Source organism: Oncorhynchus kisutch, linkage group LG22 (assembly GCF_002021735.2).
Source record: "Oncorhynchus kisutch isolate 150728-3 linkage group LG22, Okis_V2, whole genome shotgun sequence".
Classification (NCBI taxonomy): Eukaryota; Metazoa; Chordata; class Actinopteri; order Salmoniformes; family Salmonidae; genus Oncorhynchus; species Oncorhynchus kisutch.
In genome coordinates, this window is record NC_034195.2 from 49,817,764 (window position 1) to 49,840,790 (window position 23,027).

General features: G+C 44.0%; 1 protein-coding gene and 1 non-coding gene across 14 annotated transcripts; both read left to right on the forward strand.

The window, feature by feature from the left end:
• The first annotated feature begins 1,455 nt into the window (after positions 1-1,455).
• LOC109867156 (nuclear receptor subfamily 2 group C member 1-A) lies at positions 1,456-21,612 on the forward strand. Of its 13 annotated transcripts, none has more exons than XM_020456132.2 (14): positions 1,459-1,618; positions 2,936-3,061; positions 4,184-4,420; positions 7,472-7,544; positions 7,639-7,818; positions 8,162-8,309; positions 10,771-10,867; positions 13,528-13,721; positions 14,517-14,670; positions 16,463-16,584; positions 17,077-17,234; positions 17,505-17,642; positions 19,861-19,966; positions 20,254-21,612. In XM_020456132.2, the coding sequence occupies exons 2-14, from the start codon at positions 2,993-2,995 to the stop codon at positions 20,423-20,425; spliced, it is 1,848 nt and encodes a 615-aa protein (XP_020311721.1). In that variant the 5' UTR covers positions 1,459-1,618; positions 2,936-2,992; the 3' UTR covers positions 20,426-21,612. The 13 variants fall into 13 exon arrangements, with proteins under 13 accessions (XP_031657644.1, XP_020311721.1, XP_020311723.1 ...); XM_020456134.2 differs by having other exon boundaries at positions 17,077-17,219; XM_020456125.2 differs by having other exon boundaries at positions 1,460-1,618; positions 8,162-8,330.
• LOC116356429 (small nucleolar RNA SNORA70) lies at positions 17,993-18,126 on the forward strand. Its single transcript, XR_004204925.1, has one exon. It is a non-coding gene; the product is annotated as a small nucleolar RNA SNORA70 (small nucleolar RNA).
• Positions 21,613-23,027: the final 1,415 nt, after the last annotated feature.

Genomic DNA, 23,027 nt, shown 5'->3' on the forward strand with positions numbered 1-23,027 from the left:
CCACTGTTGCTGGACCAGACAGGACTGGCAAAAAGTGCTCTTCACTGACGAGTCACGGTTTTGTCTCACCAGGAGTGATGGTCGGATTTGCGTTTATCGTCAAAGGAATGAGCGTTACACCGAGGCCTGTACTCTGGAGCGGGATTGAGGTGGAGGGTCTGTCATGGTCTGGGGCGGTGTGTCACAGCATCATCGGACAGAGCGTGTCATTACAGGCAATCTCAACGCTGTGTGTTACAGGGAAGACATCCTCCTCCCTCATGTGGTACCCTTCCTGCAGGCTCATCCTGACATGACCCTCCACCATGACAATGCCACCAGCCATACTGCTCGTTCTGTGCGTGATTTCCTGCAAGACAGGAATGTCAGTGTTCTGCCATGGCCAGCGAAGAGCCCGTATCTCAATCCCATAGAGCATGTCTGGGACCTGTTGGATCGGAGGGCTAGGGCCATTCCCCCCAAAAATGTCTGGGAACTTGCAGATGGAAGAGTGGGGTAACATCTCACAGCAAGAACCGGCAAATCTGGTGCAGTCCATGAGGAGATGCACTGCAGTACTTAATACAGCTGGTGGCCACACCAGATACTGGCTGTTACTCTTGATTCTGCCCCCCCCCCTTTGTTCAGGGACACATTATTCCATTTCTGTTAGTCACATGTCTGTGAGACTTGTTCAGTTTATATCTTATTTGTTGAATCTTATTTACACATGTTAAGTATGCTGAAAATAAATGCAGTTGACAGTGAGGACGTTTCTTTTTTGGCTAAGTTTATTATTACAATCCCATAACAAGACTAGAGTTGTGTTTCCTTACTTGCCTCCTCTGAGAACTTTGTAATTTTTTTAATAGCCATGCAGTAGTCTGTCTCTGAACAACTGTTTTTCCATCCATTTTCCTTAAATTGGATACAGAACCTCACGCCGTTCTGCAATTTCCTCCTGGAACTGGTCATTCATGCCAATTTTCCCTTTAACACCGGCTTTTAACCATTATTTTATATTTAAAGAAAATAAATTTGATAATGATTTGGCGTTCATACCTTAGTTGTAGTGGGGAAAGTAACATCAGTTCTAAAAAATATATATTTAGGAAAAATGCTACTTGCTAATGTTTGCTTAGCTTACATAACACAATTTAGAACTATTTAAGGGAAACGGAAAGGGGGATACCTAGTCAGTTGTACAACTGAATGCATTCAACTGAAATGTGTCTTCCGCATTCAACCCAACCCCTCTGAATCAGAGAGGAGGGGGGGGGGCTGCCTTAATCGATATCCATGTCAAAAGGATAGAACATTAATGCGTCAAAACGAATGTAGACGTCAATAAATGCATTTTCTATAGCTCCCAAAATATTTTACAATTGAGGAGTACCAAGATGCCTTCGATACAGCGCCCCCTGTCAGTCATCCATGGTATAAACACATCATTGGATAGCACGGACCTTCCGTCTAGCCATGCCGGTGTGTCCAAGCTACTGCGCGTGAGCACCACAACGTGTTTTGAGAAAAAAAAGGTCACGAACTCTGACCCTCCCTGAAGCAGCAGCAGACAGAAACAAAAGCATTAAATTGATTATACATCGACACACAATACGAGAGAACCACACAATAACAGGTAAGACAACTGGATTGTGCGCGTAAAAGCTCATATCAAAAACGACACGTTGGTCAGCTCCGTCATGTAACACAAGGAGGAAGAATACATTTCCAAGCCAGCAGCCATTAGCTAACGGTTCCGGACCAAGACAGTGCACCAAAACCGGCAAGTAAGGATATTATATCAAAACCACACGGAAAAAGTCGGTGTTATGACACTAAACGTAATTAAAATCTGACCTTAAATCAAACAAATCGCTATTCGTGTGCCAGGTATTGGCTAAAACGTGTTGGCTGGGGTAGCGAGTGTTCAGTGTGAATCCTGTGCGCAGATGCTAAGTAACGTTAGCGATATTCAGACCAGCGCGAATAAGGCGTCCCGATTTTACCGAACTAATGTTTCTAAGTATGAACACAACCAGCTAGCTAAATGTTGAATTGTAACGGACTAACAATAACGCTAAATCGTTGCAAATGTGTGCGATCTGAGCCTTGGTTTGCCAAACGCGATAGTCCCGCCGTTCGCTGCGTTGTCCTTATGGGCCTTGAACCCTATAGCGTTCTTTAACCCTTCAATGTTGACCTTTCACCGACAGGAAAAGAAATACATTTTATCTTCCGCATCGATTTTAAATATCTACTAGACCGGAGCTTATTTGTTGTGCTTACACCCATGGCTTTTTATGGTTAACGAGCTACATTTTGTGTGATATTTATCAAACTTGGCGTAGAAGGCCAACAATGCAGAAGCTAGCTAACGTTAGCTTAGCACGCTAGGCCGTGCGACATTACACTTCACGGTGTGCGACACAGTTAACTAACGTTAGCCAGCTAACGTGTCAATAGTATACCAAGTTGCTCAAATAACCCTGCATCTCCCAAAACTAGCTACTCAACATTTACTTTAACTCAAACCCTCTTTGCTCACGTAAGAAGCCATGCACTTCCTAGGTAGCTTCCCGGATTTGACTCTTTCTAGCTAAGTTAGCTAGATAGCTAGCTGAAGTTAGGACATGGGCACCTCAACATGTTTCACCGTCACATTTTAAAGTCACGTGCACAAGTACAGTGAGATGTACAAATGTTGCTAGAACTTGCCCATGTTCAAACACATGTAAGGATCCCCGTATGAGTCCCACTCATTGTATGCATATACATACTGTTTCCTGATGTTGTCTTCCTTATGCAATGCACAACAAAAAGCTTTCAATGCAGATTTTATCACCCTTGACTCTACTGAAACCTTTCTCCGATCACAACATATTTATTTTTGATTATGAATACATACCCTTAAGTAACTACTAACTGTGTGAAACATTCCTTCCCTCTACTGCAGTTTGATGTGCCTCATGGGGCTTTGATGTGAGCAGCAGAAGGAAACAGAATCGGCGTCATGGACGGACACACTCAGAGGATTCAGCTGGTCTCAGCTGACGGTGGCATGATGGGTCATCGTATCCAGGTAATTTAATGGACCAGGACCCTGAGACATGGCTGTAGACTCCTATGGCTTGACAACCATGTCTCAGGTCATCTCTTCTCCCCAGGTCAAGGCTTTTATGAGTCAACATATGCATGGCTAGTAGCTTCGTATGACTTCAAGGTTAGCAAGTAGCAGAACTAATAGCTTCAGGGTTGGAATCCATTGGAAAGGTATGGGACACTATAAACAGAATACTGTTTATCATCAGCATTCAACAACCCTTAATGGAGCATATTAGCTTCAGGCAGTATCCTAACCAGGGGTTGGAACCGGTTTAGGGAACAGATCGGAAAACAGAAAAATAATGCACATTTTCAAGGAACAGAAATGGAACCTGGAACAAAAGTGATCCATACTGTTCTGGAAAAGAACCGTAATTTAAAAAATAATGGGAACTGGTTAATAACGTTCTTTTACTTTAGAGACATTTTTCTAATCCAATGTAAAAACGCAACAAAGCACCTATGCAAAGCCCTCACTTTGTCACTCAAAAATGTATTCCAGTATCTGTCTGCAAGCTGAAAATCTTTGCCGGTGTGTGTGTGTTTAGGCTACCCGCCCCTCCCCCATCCGAAGCATAGGCTACTGTACTGACATTGCTAACGTGATTCATAAGATGGGGAGAGAATTTAGCTACAGAAAAATTTATTAACTTAGCATTGACAAATTTAAGGATACTGTAGCCCAAGTTGTCACGTTTCACGTTGGTTTTATTAAGTAATTCTGGTGCCGCTCTTCACCCACAAGTTAACACGATGCCCAGTGTTTCAAGCCTCCTCAACCCACTTTCCCCACCCACAAAATGTCAGTCACATCTTGCGCCATAGTTTACACTTGTCTGTCCATCGCTCATGTAAACAACTAGCGTGCCTGCTCTATCTGTACTGATTGAAGTAATTGATTTTGGTTTCAAACTGGTTCAGAACTTTATTTTGCTGGTCAGAACAGTGGAACGGACCCCAAAAATAGTGGTTCTGTTCAGAATGAAACAATTTAAAAAAATAAAAATAAACTGAACATATTAGCTTCAGACACAAACCAACCTTGTTGATTTCTGTAATTCTCATTTGACTTGACTTTTCTCCTCCCCTTCCCCTTCAGATCGTGACGGACCAGTCGACGGGCCAGAAGATCCAGATCGTGACGGCGTTGGAGCAGGGTTCTGGTGGCAAGCAGCAGTTTATCCTGGCTAATGCAGACTACTCTACGCCAGGCAAGGTAATCCTAGCCAAGCAAGAGGCCTCGTCCCCGGGAAAGGTGATCCTGGCGGCCCAAGACGGTTCAGGGGTCAACCAGCTGCTGTTTACCTCACCTGATCTGTCCGGCCAGCAGATCCAGGTAGAGGCCTTGACCTGCACCACCAATGATAGTCTAGTCAGCAAACGTCAAACTATCCATGGAGGGTAGTTTCTACAGGCGTAGACAAGTCCCTTGTACTTGATTTATCAATTCATGTCACTGACTAGTTTGGAACACACCTGGTTGTTACCCATAAAGCCTAGTGATCAAACAGGGGAAATGGTTCCATTTGTTTTTACACCATTCATTTTTCCCATAGGGAGTTTAGGAAACACTTAAAATAAGGGCTGTGTTTAGTGTGGGCTTACCCTGGCGGTATGTTTTGATAACCATGTAAATCTCTCAGACAAGGTGACTTTTATCAATATATTCAGCTCTAATATACTCTCAGATTCCAAAATGCTAATTAGCATAAATGTTGACAACATGCAAGACTATAAATCCCTGCAGGCTCCTGCACGTCATCTCAAGCAGACACCTTTGCTAACGGGTATTGTGTCAATTTAAAATGTGCACAAGACTGTTCACAGAATTGTCACTTTAAAGAAATGTAGCCAATTATTCATGACTAAATTTAGCTAACATTAGATAGTTAATCCAGAGATTCTTACCTTTTCATCGATTCGGCAGTCTCCTCCAGATCATGGTATATTTGTAGTTCTTTATGATAGCCACATTAGCAGATAATTAGCGTTTAGTTTTTGCGTGGAAAATACAGGTGACTACAGGTGACCTTGTCCTGTAGAGGTTAACAGTTCTCAAAACGTCACGCCAGGGTAAGCCTATGTAACAGTATAACTTTAGCCCGTCCCCTAGCCGTTTCACATCCGTTGCGCCTACACCAAACACAGCCCTTATTTATAGGGTTTCTAAAATCTCCTATGGGAAAAATGAATAATGGAACAATTTCCTTATATTTAACCCCTAGGTTTTATGGGTATTATGACTCATACTGTGGTACTCGATACCCTGTGGTGTTCTTGAACAGAATGTTGCCTATGTTTTGTTTATTGTGAAGAACATTTTCCGTGGAACACGGACCTGAATGCTCGCATGACTCCTTTCTATGGGCACCCAAATGATATTTCTCTGAATTACCCATTCAAAGCCTAACACTGTAAGATTGGATTTTATAACGTAGCTAGTCATGTTGCCAATAGAACAAGCTTTCAAATGATGCCCACCTGACTCAGATTGGGATTTATAATGGGCTGTTTTTGGATTGCGTTAACAACAACAGTAATTGTGTGATGGTGATGGTGGGGATGCAGGGTTGGTGTTCCAACCTAAACAACTACAAGTGTGCTTTCTCTAGTTCCTCAACGGCACAGCTAGGAGAGCTTAAAAAAACACCTTATGGTTGAAGACTCTTCTTTAAATCATAAAAGTTCATTGAAATTATGTAGGGACTGTGCACACATTCAAGAGGTGTGTGTGGCCACTTGAAGACACCAGTTTCTCCTCTGACTCAAACCCGTGTCATTCTACACCACATTTTCCAGGAATATTCTTATCACATTGAATATATAGATTATTTTCACATTTCGTTATCAACAAATGTGGCGAAAAATACAGTAAATGTAAAATGCACAAAACCAACTTGTGTAATGTTTGGATTCAGTCTTGTCAGATGAACTTTACTAACTTTAACTTTACTAATCTCAACTCTTCACTTTCAATTACTACTTTTCTTATTTCTTCTGTAAGAAAAACATTTAAATGTAATGCTAGACGTTAAATGATACTCTAACATTAATAGAATGGAAGAATCAAATACTTAATAATCTGGCTACAGACATTTACATTTTTACAATTATGTCATTTACCAGAGGACATACAGTAGTGAGTGCATACACTTTCATATTTGTTTGTGCTGGTCCCCCGTGGGAATTGAACCAACAACCCTGGGGTTGCAAGTGCCAAAACAGCTTCAAATTGGCTCGTACATACCTCCCCTCCTCTCCCCCGTAACTATTCCCCAGGTCGTTGCTGTAAATGAGAGAATGTGTTCTCAGTCAACTTACCTGGTAAAAAATAAATTGAAAGCAACAACACGATTTGAAGTCGTTTGGGGCAAAGTCCTTACAAGCCATTATAGAAACAACATTGATTGGATGTGGATACAGTGGGAGCATGTGGGTCTGAGGAAGTGTGATGTCATTAATGTTTGTTGAAATGTATGTAAATGTTAAGTTGTCTATTGCTTTGTCTAGGTATGTTTTTGTTGTAAAAAGAAGAAAAGGAACTGAAGTAAAATAGATGTGTGTGTGTGAAGAAACATTTCATTGTAGCCCTATTCGTATAGGCCCCTACCCATGTGTAGAGAAATGGTTAATTGCCCTATCCGTATAGGGCCCTACCCATGTGTAGAGAAATGGTTAATTGCCCTATCCGTATAGGCCCCTACCCATGTGTAGAGAAATGGTTAATTGCCCTATCCGTATAGGCCCCTGCCCATGTGTAGAGAAATGGTTAATTGCCCTATCCGTATATTTCCCTACCCATGTGTAGAGAAATGGTTAATTGCCCTATCCGTATAGGCCCCTACCCATGTGTAGAGAAATGGTTAATTGGACACAACTTGACAGGGAATAATAAGACCAGCAGACACTAGTTCCTCCATGGAATAAGTTTGACACCCCTGGTCTAGTCTTACTTTGTACATACTTAGACTATTGCTGTTAGTCACAAACGGCTGGTTTCCCAAGGGCAGATTAAAGCTACAATCTGGCCGTTTTGGTAATACAACTGAAGGATGGGGTCACGCCTCTCTAATCCAAATTAGCCAGGACTAAACTGGCAGGCCATTTAGGACTAAACTGGCAGGCCACTGGCAGGCCATTTAGGACTAAACTGGCAGGCCACTGGCAGGCCATTTAGGACTAAACTGGCAGGCCATTTAGGACTAAACTGGCAGGCCACTGGCAGGCCATTTAGGACTAAACTGGCAGGCCATTTAGGACTAAACTGGCAGGCCATTTAGTCCAGGACTAGGCTTAATCTGTGTCAGGGAAACAGGCCCTAAAAGTACCGTTAACATCCGATATGAATGCCCGTTTGTGCTTTTTTTTGTGTGTGTTGTATTTCCAGTTTGTGACAGACGGATCAGACCAGGCCAAGCCTGTGGTGGAGTACTGTGTGGTGTGTGGAGACAGGGCCTCAGGTAGGAAGGAAATACAGTTGAACTTGCACACGCACACATACAACCCTCTCTTCTCCTTGTGTGACTGACTCTGTTCCCTCTCCTCTTTACCCAGGCCGTCACTACGGGGCAGTGAGCTGTGAGGGCTGTAAGGGTTTCTTCAAGCGCAGCATCAGGAAGAACCTGGTGTATACATGTCGGGGGTCTGGAGAGTGTGTCATCAACAAGCACCATAGGAACCGCTGCCAGTACTGCAGATTGCAGCGCTGCATGTTCCTGGGCATGAAACAGGACTGTGAGTTACCTGCCTCAATCACTTACTGACGTTCACATACTGAAATATCATGTCGATCAAACAGGGAAATCAAGGAGTCGTGTCCTCTCTGTTTGTGTCAACATCTGCAGTGTTCCACAACACCCTGAGTTGCTTTATTAGACAACATGTTTGAGAGGGATCGGTTTGGGAAAGATTGAGGTGCAGAATCGATAATATTGATGCCATTATTTGGGATGGGGTTTTGTAAATCGGTAATTCTGCCCAGTCTGACTGTAATGTAGTCAATCTGTGAATCAGCATGCACATTAGCTAGCATGGTGGATCAACCCCCCCCTCCCCTCCCCTTTCTCTGTCTGTGTAGCTGTCCAGTGTGAGAGGAAGCCGGTGGAAGTCTCCAGAGAGAAGTCTATCAACTGTGCTGCGTCTACAGAGAAGATCTACATCAGGAAGAACCTGTGTAGTCCCCTGGCTGCCACGCCCACCTTCGTCACTGACAAGGAGACCGCCAGGTACTACAAGGAGACAGCCAGGTACTACAGCTGGCTTAAAGGGCCCCATTCACACTGAGCGATGACTGGGCCAATGACTAGCATCACTACTCTGGACGGTTCATAGAATATGTGGACAACTACAAATACCTAGGTGTCTAGGTAAAGAGTGTAAACTCTCCTTCCAGACACACGTTAAGCATCTCCAATCCAAAATGAAATCTAGAATCGGATTCCTATTTCGCAGCAAAGCCTCCTTCACTCATGCTGCCAAACATGCCCTTGTAAAACTGACCATCCTACCGATCCTTGACTTTGGCGACGTCATTTACAAAATAGCCTCCAACACTCTACTCAGCAAATTGGATGCAGTCTATCACAGTGCCATCCGTTTTGTCACCAAAGCCCCATATACTACCCACATCTGTGACCTGTATGCTCTTGTTGGCTGGCCCTCGTTACATATTCGTCGCCAAACTCCAGGTCATCTATAAGTCTTTGCTAGGTAAACCCCCGCCTTATCTCAGCGCACTGGTCACCATAGCAATACTCAACCATAGCACGCGCTCCAGAAGGTATATTTCTTTGGTCATTCCAAAAGCCAACACCTCCTTTGGCTGCCTTTCCTTCCATTTCTCTGCTGCCAATGACTGGAACAAATTGCAAAAATCACTGAAGCTGGAGTCTTATATCTCCCTCTCTAACTTTAAGCATCAGCTGTCAGAGCAGCTTACCGATCATTGCACCTGTACATAGCCCATCTGTAAATAGCCCACCCAACTACCTCATCCCCATATTGTTATATATTTTTTTCTTATCTTTTGCACTCCAGTATCTCTACTTGCACATCATCTGCACATCTATCACTCCAGTGTTAAGGCTAAGTTTAAATTATTTTGACCACTATGGCCTATTTATTGCCTTCCCTCCCAAATCTTACTACATTTGCACTCACTGTACATATATTTTTCTATTGTGTTATTGACTGTATGTTTGTTTATCCCATCTGTGTTGTTTCTGTCGCACTGCTTTGCTTTATCTTGGCCAGGTCCCAGTTGTAAATCAGAACTTTTTCTCATCTGGTCTACCTTGTTAAATAAAGGTGAAATAAAATTTAAAAAACTCACATGTATTTCAATTAGGAAGTTGGGTTGAAGTGGCACATACAAAGAAGAGGCCTCTTTCATTCTCTGTGTCAGGCAGGGCCTAAAACATTTATATATTTTTTTACAACAGCCACTGAGGCAGTTAGATTAAACAATCTACCAACCACTGATTTTTTTACCATTCAAAATATTTGTTTTGCCATAATTACACACAAAAAATGGATGAGCATGTTTAGTGATGTCTCTAAAACAAGGAATGTATTTCTAGTAAGACGTAATATTGTTAGATTGTATTTAATATTCTGTGACCTAAGTATTTTTAACAAAAATATTAGACACAAATGTCTACCTGCTCCTTTAACGTTACCTTGGTAACAAGGCCACTTGAGTCATCATGTGTGCCTGTGAGAATGTCGCTAGTAGAGGCCAACGATGTCTCTTTTTGCTAGCAGTGGGAGCATACTCAAACAGAAAATCAACCAAGCTTGTGAACAAAACAATGTAATTAGCCAAGGAACACGAGGACCAAGTCTCACTTTAGAAGTTGTTAGAGTAAATTAGACCCAACTTTTATGCCTGTGCCCATTGTGTCTAAAAAAAAATCAAATCTTTCAGTGCTCACTGCCCCCCCACAAAGGCAGTGTTGCTGCGCGAGGTGGGATAGCTCTAATGTTAGGATTAAGATTTCTTTGTGCATTACCAAAATGGCAGAAATACTTTGAAAACCGCTATCTGCAGCTATAAATCACAACTGTCACTGCCCATACTTGACTATTTTTATTAAAGCCTTGCACTGTAGAGCCCAGAGTGTTGCCACGCCAACGTGGCTGGCAAATTAGACATTCTTTACCGCCAATGCCAAAATCTACCCGCGTTTTGGCAGGTGGCGGGTGTTAATTTTAGGCTCTGATGCTATGGTTATTTGTCCCCTGTCCCCCCCCAAGTTTTCTGAGCCAAAAAAACAAACATTTGAAATGATTATGGTTTAAATATTATATCTGTTTGGGCTTCTTGCGGTCAATTTGCAGTGTATATATTATTAGTCATTACTTTCCGGCCCCCCGAAAATCCGCTCAAGAAAGGATCGACCCGTGGCTGACCCCTGCTTCAGCAGTGGCAATTGGCATAATAGGTCTCTCCTCCAATCAGATGAAGTGGAGAATTCTTGACAGGTGAAAACAATATGGTGGTAGTAGCTCACCAGTTAGACTGGGGTTCACTTGATGGTTTTCATTCACATCATTGCAGATGAAGACAAGGAGATGTGGAGAGCGTAAACAGAATGAGGACCACCTATTTTCACCAACCAACCGTACAGCCATTTGAGATCTCTGTGATTGGAAGGTAGAATTGAAGTGTGTTGTTTGTGTTTGCAGGTCAGCCAGTTTGCTGGAGTCAAGCATGCTCCTGAACATCCAGCAGCCTTTTCCCAAGCTAGAGAACACCATCCTGGTCCCCACATCCCCTGAATCGGTGAGTAACTGCATCACACAACAGATGGCTCGCTTTCATTTGGTAATTGCTAAGGCAGTTTTTCCCAACCCTGGTCTTCCAGTACCCCCAATAGTGCACATTCTTACAAGCACACATGATAATCCTCAAACCCTCAATGGGTTAAATTAGGTGTGCTTGTCCAAGGCTACAACACTGTGTTGGGGGTACTGGAGGACCAGGGCTTGGGGTACTGGAGGACCAGGGCTGGGGGTACTGGAGGACCAGGGCTGGGGGTACTGGAGGACCAGGGCTGGGGGTACTGGAGGACCAGGGCTGGGGGTACTGGAGGACCAGGGCTGGGGGTACTGGAGGACCAGGGCTGGGGGTACTGGAGGACCAGGGCTGGGGGTACTGGAGGACCAGGGCTGGGTGTACTGGAGGACCAGGGCTGGGGGTACTGGAGGACCAGGGCTGGGGGTACTGGAGGACCAGGGCTGGGGCTACTGGAGGACCAGGGCTGGGGCTACTGGAGGACCAGGGCTGGGGCTACTGGAGGACCAGGGCTGGGGCTACTGGAGGACCAGGGCTGGGGCTACTGGAGGACCAGGGCTGGGGCTACTGGAGGACCAGGGCTGGGGCTACTGGAGGACCAGGGCTGGGGCTACTGGAGGACCAGGGCTGGGGCTACTGGAGGACCAGGGCTGGGGCTACTGGAGGACCAGGGCTGGGGCTACTGGAGGACCAGGGCTGGGGCTACTGGAGGACCAGGGCTGGGGCTACTGGAGGACCAGGGCTGGGGCTACTGGAGGACCAGGGCTGGGGAACACTGTTGGGGGTACTGGAGGACCAGGGCTTGGGGGTACTGGAGGACCAGGGTTGGGGGTGCTGGAGGTACTGGAGGATCCGGGTTGGGGAACACTGTGCTAAGGGTTGGTATATTATCAAGAACATATTCTTTAAAATCTGATCCAAACATTTGCAAATAACAAAGTTGCCATTGTCAATAAAAAACACATAATTAACATTTTTTAATAGATATAGATGTATATTGTTCATTGGCATCTGCGTTATTTGCAACATTTTCAAACCCGATTCAACAGAGAATATTTCATTCTGTTGCTAATATGTCATTCTGACCTGGCTCCCTCAAGAACCTCCTCCTCTCTAATACAAAATGTGTGACAGACAATATCCTGTGTGCCCCTCTGTAGAATGACCTGGCTTGTCTGGAGGACATTTACAACATCTAGCAATTCAATCTTAAAATCATGAAGCTGAAATGGATAAAGTAGCATATATACAGTTGAAGTCGGAAGTTTACATTGGAGTCATTAAAACAAGTTTTTCAACCACTCCACAAATTTCTTGTTAACAAACTATAGTTTTGGCAAGTTGCTTAGGACATCTACTTTGTGCATGACACAAGTAATTTTTCCAAAAATTTTTTACAGACAGATTATTTCACTTATAATTCACTGTATCACAATTCCAGTGGGTCAGAAGGAGCAATTTGGGAGCAATTTCCAAACGCCTGAAGGTACCACGTTCATCTGTACAAACAATAGTACGCAAGTATAAACACCATAGGACCACACAGCCGTCATAACGCTTAGGAAGGAGACACGTTCTGTTGGTGTGAAAAGTGCAAATCAATCCCAGAACAACAGCAAAGGACCTTGTGAAGATGCTGGAGGAAACAGGTACAAAAGTATCTATATCCACAGTAAAATGAGTCCTATATCAACATGACCTGAAAGGCCACTCAGCAAGGAAGAAGCCACTGCTCCAAAACCGCCATAAAACAGCCAGACTACGGTTTGCAACTGCACGTGGGGACAAAGATCGTACTTTTTGGAGAAATGTCCTCTGGTCTGATGAAACATCGTTATGTTTGGAGGAAAAAGGGGGAGGCTTGCAAGCTGAAGAACACCATCCCTACCGTGAAGCACGGGGGTGGCAGCTTCATGTTGTAAGGGTGCTTTGCTGCAGGAGGGACTGGTTCACTTCACAAAATAGATGGCATCATGAGGTAGGACAATTATGTGGATATATTGAAGCAACATCCCAAGACATCAGTCAGGAAGTTAAAGCTTGGTCGCAAATGGGTCTTCCAAATGGACAATGACCCAATCATACTTCCAAAGTTGCGGCAAAATGGCTTAAGGACAACAAGTCAAAGTATTGGAGTGGCCATCACAAAGCCCTGACCTCAATCCTATAGAAAATTTGTTGGCTGAACTGAAAAGCGTGTGCGGGCATCGAGGCCTACAAACCTGACTCGGTTACACCAGCCCTGTCAGGAGGAATGGGCCAAAATTCACCCAACTTATTGTGGGAAGCTTGTGGAAGGCTACCCAAACTGTTTAACCCAAGTTAAGTCATTTAAAGGCAATGCTACCAAATACTAATTGAGTATATGTAAACTTCTGACCCACTGGGAATGTGACGAAAGAAATAAAAGCTGAAATAAATCATTATCTCTACTATTATTCTGACATTTCACATTCTTAAAATAAAGTGGTGATCCTAACTGACCTAAGACAGGGAATTTTTACTCTGATTAAATGTCAGGAATTGTGACAAACTGAGTTTAAATGTATTTGTCTACGGTGTATGTAAACTTCTGACTTCAAGGAGATTAATAGACATTTTTTTGATTATTAATAATGGAGCTGATTGTCCCTGGTGCCCCTCCTTAGAATGACCCGTGTCAGGACGACCTGAGCACGCTGGCCAATGTGGTGACGTCACTGGCCCACTTGAACAAGGCCCGGGAGATGAACGATGTCACCGACAGCAATGACCTGATGGGCGCGGAAGACACCCTTAGCAATGGTGACAGCTCCATGACGGATCTCCAAGGAGACGAACAGACTGCCTGTGACATCACCCGGTGAGGAGAGGTTTCATACAGAGTTTCTAGCCAGGGGGAGGGTATTTTCTTGAAAATCGCTGTTTTGTAAAATGTTTTAACACATGGGGTAGATCTTTTTAACTTTAATATAAATGTTCCGTTTTCACATCGACATTGGTACTGTGCTGGAAATAATGAACATAAGGTTGAAAAGTGGTGGAGTTGCACATGCTTAGTTAGGTTGTGCAAGGCTCGCTGGTTTCAGGTTTGCCATCAGAATAACCTGACTGTCAAGCTTGTGTTCTTAGGTAATGTGTTTCTTCTTCACTTTTTTATTTTATTTTATTCATTTAACCTTTATTTAACCAGGCAAGTCAGTTAAGAACAAATTCTTATTTTCAATGACGGTCTAGGAACAGTGGGTTAACTGCCTTGTTCAGGGGCAGAACGACAGATTTGTACCCTGTCAGCTCGGGGGTTTGAACTTGCAACCTTCCGGTTACTAGTCCAACGCTCTAACCACTAGGCTACCCTGCCGCCCAGATTGTTGAATCTCAGGTTTACAAATGAACCACATACTGATCAGATCTGTTCTTTTTATCTATTCATCTTTCCTTAATCCCTTTCCTTAATCCCTCTCTCCTCACCTCCTTCTCAAAATGTATTGAAGGAGGTCTGAGGGGAGCGAACGGTTGAGATGTAGCCGAGGAGATGATGGGGGTTTTGGACCAATCAAGTTCCAGGAAAAGACTAGACAGTGGAGCCCCCTTAGGGATTATTAAGGGTCCTAAATCGTGAACTGACCTGTCCATTTTGTCTCCCCCACCACCCCAGAGCGTTTGACACTCTGGCCAAGGCCCTGAACCCTGGGGACGGCTCAGCAGGAGACTCTCTGGAAGCCACCATGCAGCTGATGTCAGGAGACCAGTCTGGCCCCGTGGTGGAGCTGGAAGGGCCTCTACTCTCAGACAGCCACGTCCCATTCAAGGTGAGGGTCTGGGGCCAATGCCCGTAACACCCAGGGTCCATCCCAAATGGCACCCCATTCCCTATATAGTGCACTACTTTTGACCAGAGTCCAATGGGTCTGGGTTAAAAGTAGTGCACTGTATAGGGAATAGGGTGAAATTTGGGACACTACACTACTCAGCGGGACAGGAGCTTATCATAACACCTGATTTGAAAGTTCATTCAAATCAAATCAACGTTTATTTGTCACGTGCGCCGAATACAACAGGTGTAGGTAGACCTTAGAGTGAAATGCTTACTTACAGGCTTTAACCAATAGTGCAAAAAAGGTATTAGGTGAACAATAGGTAGGTAAAGAAATAAAACAACAGTAAAAAGACAGTGAAAAGTAACAGTAGAGAGGCTATACACAGTAGAGAGGCTATACACAGTAGAGAGGCTATACACAGTAGAGAGGCTATACACAGTAGAGAGGCTATACACAGTAGAGAGGCTATACACAGTAGAGAGGCTATACACAGTAGAGAGGCTATACACAGTAGAGAGGCTATACACAGTAGAGAGGCTATACACAGTAGAGAGGCTATACACAGTAGAGAGGCTATACACAGTAGAGAGGCTATACACAGTAGAGAGGCTATACACAGTAGAGAGGCTATACACAGTAGAGAGGCTGCACACAGTAGAGAGGCTGCACACAGTAGAGAGGCTGCACACAGTAGAGAGGCTGCACACAGTAGAGAGGCTGCACACAGTAGAGAGGCTGCACACAGTAGAGAGGCTACATACAGACACTGGTTAGTCAGGCTGATTGAGGTAGTATGTACATGTAGATATGGTTAAAGTGACTGTATATACGATGGATAGAGAGTAGCAGTAGCGTAAAAGAGGGGTTGACGGATGGTGGGTGGGACACAATGCAGATAGCCCGGTTAGCCTATGTGCGGGAGCACTGGTTGGTCGGCCCAATTGAGGTATTATGTACATAAATGTATAGTTAAAGTGACTAAGCATACAAGATAAACAGAGAGTATCCGCAGCGTAAAAGAGGGGTTGGGGGGGGGTTGGAGGGGGGGGGCACACAATGCAAATAGTCCGGGTAGCCATTTGATTACCTGTTCAGGAGTCTTATGGATTGGGGGTATAAACTGTTGAGAAGCCTTTTTGTCCTAGACTTGGCACTCTGGTACCGCTTGCCATGTGGTAGTAGAGAGAACAGTCTATGACTGGGGTGGCTGGGGTCTTTGACCATTTTTAGGGCCTTCCTCTGACACCGCCTGGTGTAGAGGTCCTGGATGGCAGGCAGCTTAGCCCCAGTGATGTACTGGACCATACACACTACCCTCTGTAGTGCCTTGCGGTCGGAGGCCGAGCGATTTTTAAAGTTATCTTGAAGAAAGGTAGATGTAGTCTCAGTGTGTCTTTTTAAAAAGAGTGATTCAAGAATCATGAGGGACTAAACCAGGATTAATAAAGTGTACTTAATTAATCAATCAACTTTCAGACCTGTCTCTAATGTCTAGGCCCATTCTCTCTCTCGAATGTCTAGGCCCATTCTCTCTCTCGAATGTCTAGGCCCATTCTTTCTCTCATGTCATGCAGTCTCTCTCCATTGCTACCTCTTGTTTAACATGTTTAGAATGGTTGGAGTGGTGATAGGCTGAGATGTTTAGAATGGTTGGAGGAGTGATAGGCTGAGAAGTTTAGAATGGTTGGAGGAGTGATAGGCTGAGATGTTTAGAAACTGTTCAAGTCTCCTATTTATCTCTATCGCGCTCTCTCTGTCTCTCTCTCTTTCTCTCTCTCTCTAGCTGATGATGCCGTTGCCCATGCCGGAGTACCTTAATGTGAACTACATCTGTGAGTCAGCCTCGCGGCTCCTCTTCCTGTCCATGCACTGGGCACGCTCCATACCTGCCTTCCAAGCCTTGGGGTGAGTACCTAGCTACATGCGTACCGCTGTGATTCTATTAGTCTACATTCATCTATCTAATGTAGTTGTAAACTTATATATCTGTTTATCACTAAGTCTTTTCCTGCCTACTGACCAAAGCCAGTGAACCAAAATGCAGATAAATTGTATAATGTGTTATCCTCCATGATTTAAAAAAAAATAGTGTGTCCACTGGTATTGTATCTGTTAAATTATCAAATACAATGCTAAATCATCATGTAAAAATATACATCGTCATATTATATATACTTAAGAAATAAGGCCCGAGGAGGTGTGATATATTGACCGATTATCACACACCCCAGAGGTGCCTAATTGCTATTATAAACTATTATGTTATGTAATAACAGCAGTAAAACTAAACGTTTTGATATTCCATTGCTTTCAGCCAATCAGAATTCAGGGCTCAAACCACCCCAGTTTTATACATTTTTACTGATGTAATAAATCCTCTTAATTTCTATCTCCCAGTGGTCAGGATAATGACATTAACCTGATGAAGGCCTGTTGGAACGAGCTGTTTGCTCTGGGCCTGGCTCAATGCTCCAATGTCATGAACGTCTCCACTATCCTGGCTGCCATCATCAACCACCTTCAGACCAGCCTACAAGATGGTACAGGAGGTGATGGTGAAAATGAATACAATTATTCATCATCAATATTTACAATAATTGCCAGCAAAGATGCTTTTAGGTTTTTCGGTGGGATTGGGATGAAGGGGAGGGAAGGTTGTAAAACTCAATTTTCTATGTATTTCTGTTGGCTGATGATTTTATTATTGCTGAATAAAAGATTGATTACCTTTTTTTATTTTATTTTTATTTTTGAACTGTCTACAAAGCAGCATGTATTATCATGTTTCATTGACTTGTCTCTCTCTCTCTCCCCCCCCCCTACAGAGAAGCTGTCCCCAGAGAGAGTGAAGCTGGTGATGGAACACATCTGGAGAATGCAGGAGTTCTGTAACAGCATGGCCAAGCTATCCCCTGACGTTTATGAATACGCCTACCTGAAAGCCATCATCCTCTTCAGCCCTGGTGAGTAGAAGGGAGAAGGGATGAAGAGAGGAGCTTTAGAGGTTAACTATGGGATGTTGTCATGAAAGAACGACGCATGATGCAACTCACAGCTGTGAAAAAAAGTGATATGGTTGGCCACGTCCCAGAGCATTTGCAAAGAAAGAAAGAAAACAACCGCGCACAAAATCATCACACGACGCCCACCCGGCCCGGCCAAGTGTTTAACATGTCACTAACTGCATCAATAGGATACAGTGTGACTGCTTTGAAGATTGGTCTGGAACACAGCCATTGGTTTAAACATGCAGACAGTGACTCTTATGACGGATTGTTCTGTGGATAAAAAAAAAAAACTGTGTGTATCCCTGTGGCATATTAAGCTGCCCAGTCTCGCTGCCGGTGCAGTTCTGCTGTGCCATGGCTGCAGACAGTGACTCTGTGGTTGTGTATGTGGCCAGCTGGGAGGTGCTGGCTGCTTTTTAAGGGACCCGCTGAGACGACATGCTGACTGGCTAGATTTCTATCACACTTCGAGAAAGATGAGTCAAGATGACCATGACTGTTGGGCTGCTTTGTCTTACCCTGGTGTCTGATGGGAAAACAAAAGAGAAGGTGCCTCTGTACATTCACACCTTCTTAGTGTAGCTGGGTGCTGCCAGTCAGCAAGGAGGGAGAGTGGGAAGAGAAAACAACAGGCGAGACATTTATTTTTTTTTAATGATTTTTTTTTTTTACAGTTCTGTAACTACCTCAAAGACCTAGTTGTCTTCAGTACTGGTTGTGGGATTGGAGTAGTTTCATTATGTAAATGATGAGGGGAAAAGTGCTGATGAAAGAGAAAAGGAAGGATATGTGATGTGACGGGGAATTAATTGTCGGGGAAAAGTGCTGTAATTGGTTTAAATGTGTGCACCATATGCGTTAGCATGGCGACTTGTTCCCTGTTACACACCACTTCTTAGTGTAGCTAGGTGATGCCCTTTCAGACAACAGTGCCCAGATTCTCAGCAAATTATTTAAACAAAGTCAAGTAACTCAGGTCTCCCTGTGGGTTAGCTATTTAAACAAAGTCTAGTAACTCTGGTCTCCCTGTGGGTTAACTATTTAAACAAAGTCTAACTCCGGTCTCTCTGTGGGTTAACTATTTAAACAAAGTCTAACTCCGGTCTCTCTGTGGGTTAACTATTTAAACAAAGTCTAACTCAGGTCTCCCTGTGGGTTAACTATTTAAACAAAGTCTAACTCCGGTCTCTCTGTGGGTTAACTATTTAAACAAAGTCTAACTCAGGTCTCCCTGTGGGTTAACTATTTAAACAGTCAAGTAACTCTGGTCTCCCTGTGGGTTAACTATTTAAACAGTCAAGTAACTCTGGTCTCCCTGTGGGTTAGCTATTTAAACAAAGTCTAACTCAGGTCTCTCTGTGGGTTAACTATTTAAACAAAGTCTAACTCAGGTTACATTTTTGTCCCAACCCCCCCCCCCCCCCCCACACACACACATTCTGAAATAACATTTTTGTCCCCCCCCACACACACATTCTGAAATTACATTTTTGTCCCCCCCCACACACATTCTGAAATTACATTTTTGTCCCCCCCCCCCCCCCCCCCCCCACACACACATTCTGAAATTATTTTTTTACCCCCCCCACACACACACATTCTGAAATTTCATTTTTGCACCCCCCCCCCCACACACACATTCTGAAATTACATTTTTGTCCCAACCCCCCCCTCCCCCCGGTTTTATTATTGGTATGTGATACAAAATGAGGCGACGGTGTGCCGAGCGGTTGGGTTGTTTTGGAGTTTATCCGACTGAATGAAAAATGAAATAATTATGTCCCCGTCCCCCTGAATTCTAAAAACAGAAGTTGCGCCCTGGACAATTTTTTACTTGACCTTTTATTTTACTAGGCAAGTCGGTTAAGAACAAATTCTTATTTTCAATGACTGCCTAGGAACAGTGGGTTCACTGCCTGTTCAGGGGCAGAACGACAGATTTGTACCTTGTCAGCTCGGGGATTTGAACTTGCAACCTTCCAGTTACTAGTCCAACACTCTAACCACTAGGCCACCCTGACGCCCCGATAATAGCGGTGAAATGGAAACATGCACACTGTCAGGGACAGTTGTTTGGTAACTGTGGTGACTGACTCTGCGTTTCTCTTTGCTGTAGACCACATTTCCTTCTATTTAACGTGTGTGTGTGTGTGTGTGTGTGTGTGTGTCATAGACCACCCAGGTATAGACAACACCCTACAGATTGAGCGTTTCCAGGAGAAAGCCTACATGGAGTTACAGGATTATGTAACTCGGACCTACCCTGAAGACTCGTATCGGTCAGTAACATCTCATTACGCATCACTACATCAGAATATAACATCTCATTACGCATCACTACATCTCAATATAACATCTCATTACGCATTACAATATAACATCTCATAACGCATCACTATGTCTCACTGTATATCACTGGCAAAGCATTGTGCTCTCTTTCTGTATCTCTCTCTCTCTGTGTCTCTCTCTCCTCTATTGAATTGTCAAATTGGAATGCTTTATTGGCATGGAATGTATGGATATATTGTCCATTTAATAACGTCCCTCCCTCCCTCTTTCCCCTCAGGTTATCCAAGCTGTTGCTTCGTCTACCTGCCCTGCGGCTTATGAGTTCAGTGGTGACCGAGGAGCTCTTCTTCACTGGCCTCATCGGCAACGTTCAGATAGACAGCATCATCCCTTACATCCTCAAGATGGAGACCACTGACTACAACAGCCAGGTGGCCACTGGCGTCTGACCTGACCCCACTCCGACCCTGGTTTAACACGGCAACCACCGACGTCACCGTGGTAACAGCATCCCCATGTTCACCTTGGCAACATCACCTGCAGGCCATCGGCCATGGAAACGTTAACATTATTAAGGGGGGGAGGGGGTAAAACTGCAGTGTCGTGTTCTGTAGGGCACACCATTAGCAAAACCTTTTGCGATGGACAATGAAAAGGAACATTTGTTTTTATTTTATTTTTTTTCCTGTTTTTGACCATTTTCTTTTCCGTTTGGTGCCAACTCAACAGGAACCAGTTTGGTTGCATTTTGACCAGCTTCCCTCAACAGAATCTAAAGGTTTTCTCAATGGAATCTGATGATTTACTTCCTCAATGCTGAAACAATCCTCCTCTTTGTCCCCCCCCCCCTGAATAGCTCAGAAGACTATTTAGTACACACAGATCGAGGTTATAGCTGGCTTGCTTAGCATTGTCCATTCACGAAATGAACTTTGAATCCAGTCAAGCATCATCGTAGGGCTTTTTTTAAATTCATGTGTACAGCATTATTTTATTCTTCCTCCTTTCATTTTGTGTTTTGTCTTTTGATGAGTGAACGGACAGAGGAGCCGTTTGATGAGTGAACGGACAGAGGAGCCGTTTGATGAGTGAACGGACAGAGGAGCCGTTTGAGTGAACGGACAGAGGAGCCGTTTGATGAGTGAACGGACAGAGGAGCCGTTTGATGAGTGAACGGACAGAGGAGCCAACAGCTCCCTCATTTGCTTTCAACTTGTGCTTTTTTTTTTTGTAAAAATTTGAATTGCGGTTGTCATGATGATGATGATGATGATATTTGGTCAGTGTATTAAGGTTATAACCGTTTTTTTAGATGTTATAGTTTGTTTGCCAGTCCGAAGGAACGGGCTTGCATCATGAGTCGTCTCTTCTTGAACGTGGAACCATATGGAATATGCAACATGTGGAACTCATAGAATCGTGTGTGTGTGTGTGTGTGTATATATATAAATATGTATATAGAAAGAAATGAAGAAAAATGCTATCATGGGCAATAGCTTATTGCAAGAATTCCAGCTTTTGGACATGTACATGTAGTTACTAAAACAGTTGTGAAGTCAGTTGAAAATAAAATTGAAACTTTCAATGGTCAATCACATTTATTTTACAATAAATTTGGAGAAAAAAAATCACCTTTTCAATTAGGTGTTTCCTTTTTATGATTATTGCATCAGCTTTTCACATCGAAGGGGAATCGTGTTATGGCGTCACTTGAGCGACAGAAGATACTTTTGTGTACGTACTGTGTGTGGCCACTCCTTCAGATTAGTGGATTCGGCTATTTCAGCCACACCCGTTGCTGACAGGTGGATAAAATCGAGCACAAAGCCATGCAATCTCCATAGACATTTTTTTTTTGCAGTAGTTGTGGCCTTATTGAAGAGCTTAGTGACTTTCAATGAGGTGCCATCATAGGCTGCCACCTTTCCAACAAGTCAGTTTGTCAAATTTCTTCCCTACTAGAGTGGACCCGGTCAACTGTAAGTGCTGTTATTGTGAAGTGAAAATGTCTAGGAGCAACAACCGCTCAGCTGCGGAGTGGTAGGCCACACAAGCTCACAGAATGGGGACTGCCGAGTGCTGAAGCGTGTAGCGTGTAAAAATCGTCTGTCCTCAGATTGCAACACTCACTACTGAGTTCCAAACTGCCTCTGGAAGCAACGTCAGCACAATAACTGTTTGTCGGGAGCTTCGTGAAATGGGTTTCTATGACCAAGCAGCCGTACACAAGTATAAGATCACCATGTGCAATGCCAAGCATCGGTTGGAGTGGTGTAAAGCTCACCGCCATTAGACACTGGAGCAGTTGAAACTCATTCTCTGGAGTCGTGAATCATGTCTCACCATCTGGCAGTCTGATGGATGAATCTGTGTTTGGCAGATGCCAGGAAAACGCTACCTGTCCGAATGCATAGTGCAAACTGTAAAGTTTGGTGGAGGAGGAATAATCTTGGGCAATTCTTCTTGGTTTGGGCTTGGCCACTTAGTTTCAGTGAAAGGAAATATTAACGCTGCAGCATACAATGACGTTCTAGACGATTCTGTGCTTCCAACTTTGTGGCACCAGTTTGGGGAATGGCCTTTCCTGTTTCAGCATGACAATCTCCCGTGCACAAAGCGAGGTGGTTTGTCAAGATCGGTGTGGAAGAATTTGACTGGCCTGCACAGAGCACTGACCACAACCCTGTTGAACACCTTTGGGCTGAATTGGAACGCCGACTGCGAGCCAAGACTAATCGGCCAACATCAGTGCTTGACCTCACTAATGCTCTTATGGCTGAATGGAAGCAAGTCCTCTCAGCAATGTTCCAACATCTAGTGGAAAGCCTTTCCAGAAGAGTGGAGGCTGTTATAGCAGCAATGTACCAACATCTAGTGGAAAGCCTTTCCAGAAGAGTGGAGGCTGTTATAGCAGCAAAAGGGGGGACCAACTCCATATAAATGCCCATGATTTTGGAATGAGATGTTTGACGAGCAGGTGTCCACATACCTTTGGTCATGTAGTGTACGATGGTGGTTCAACTGGTCTGTACGGGTAGGTTAGGCTACATT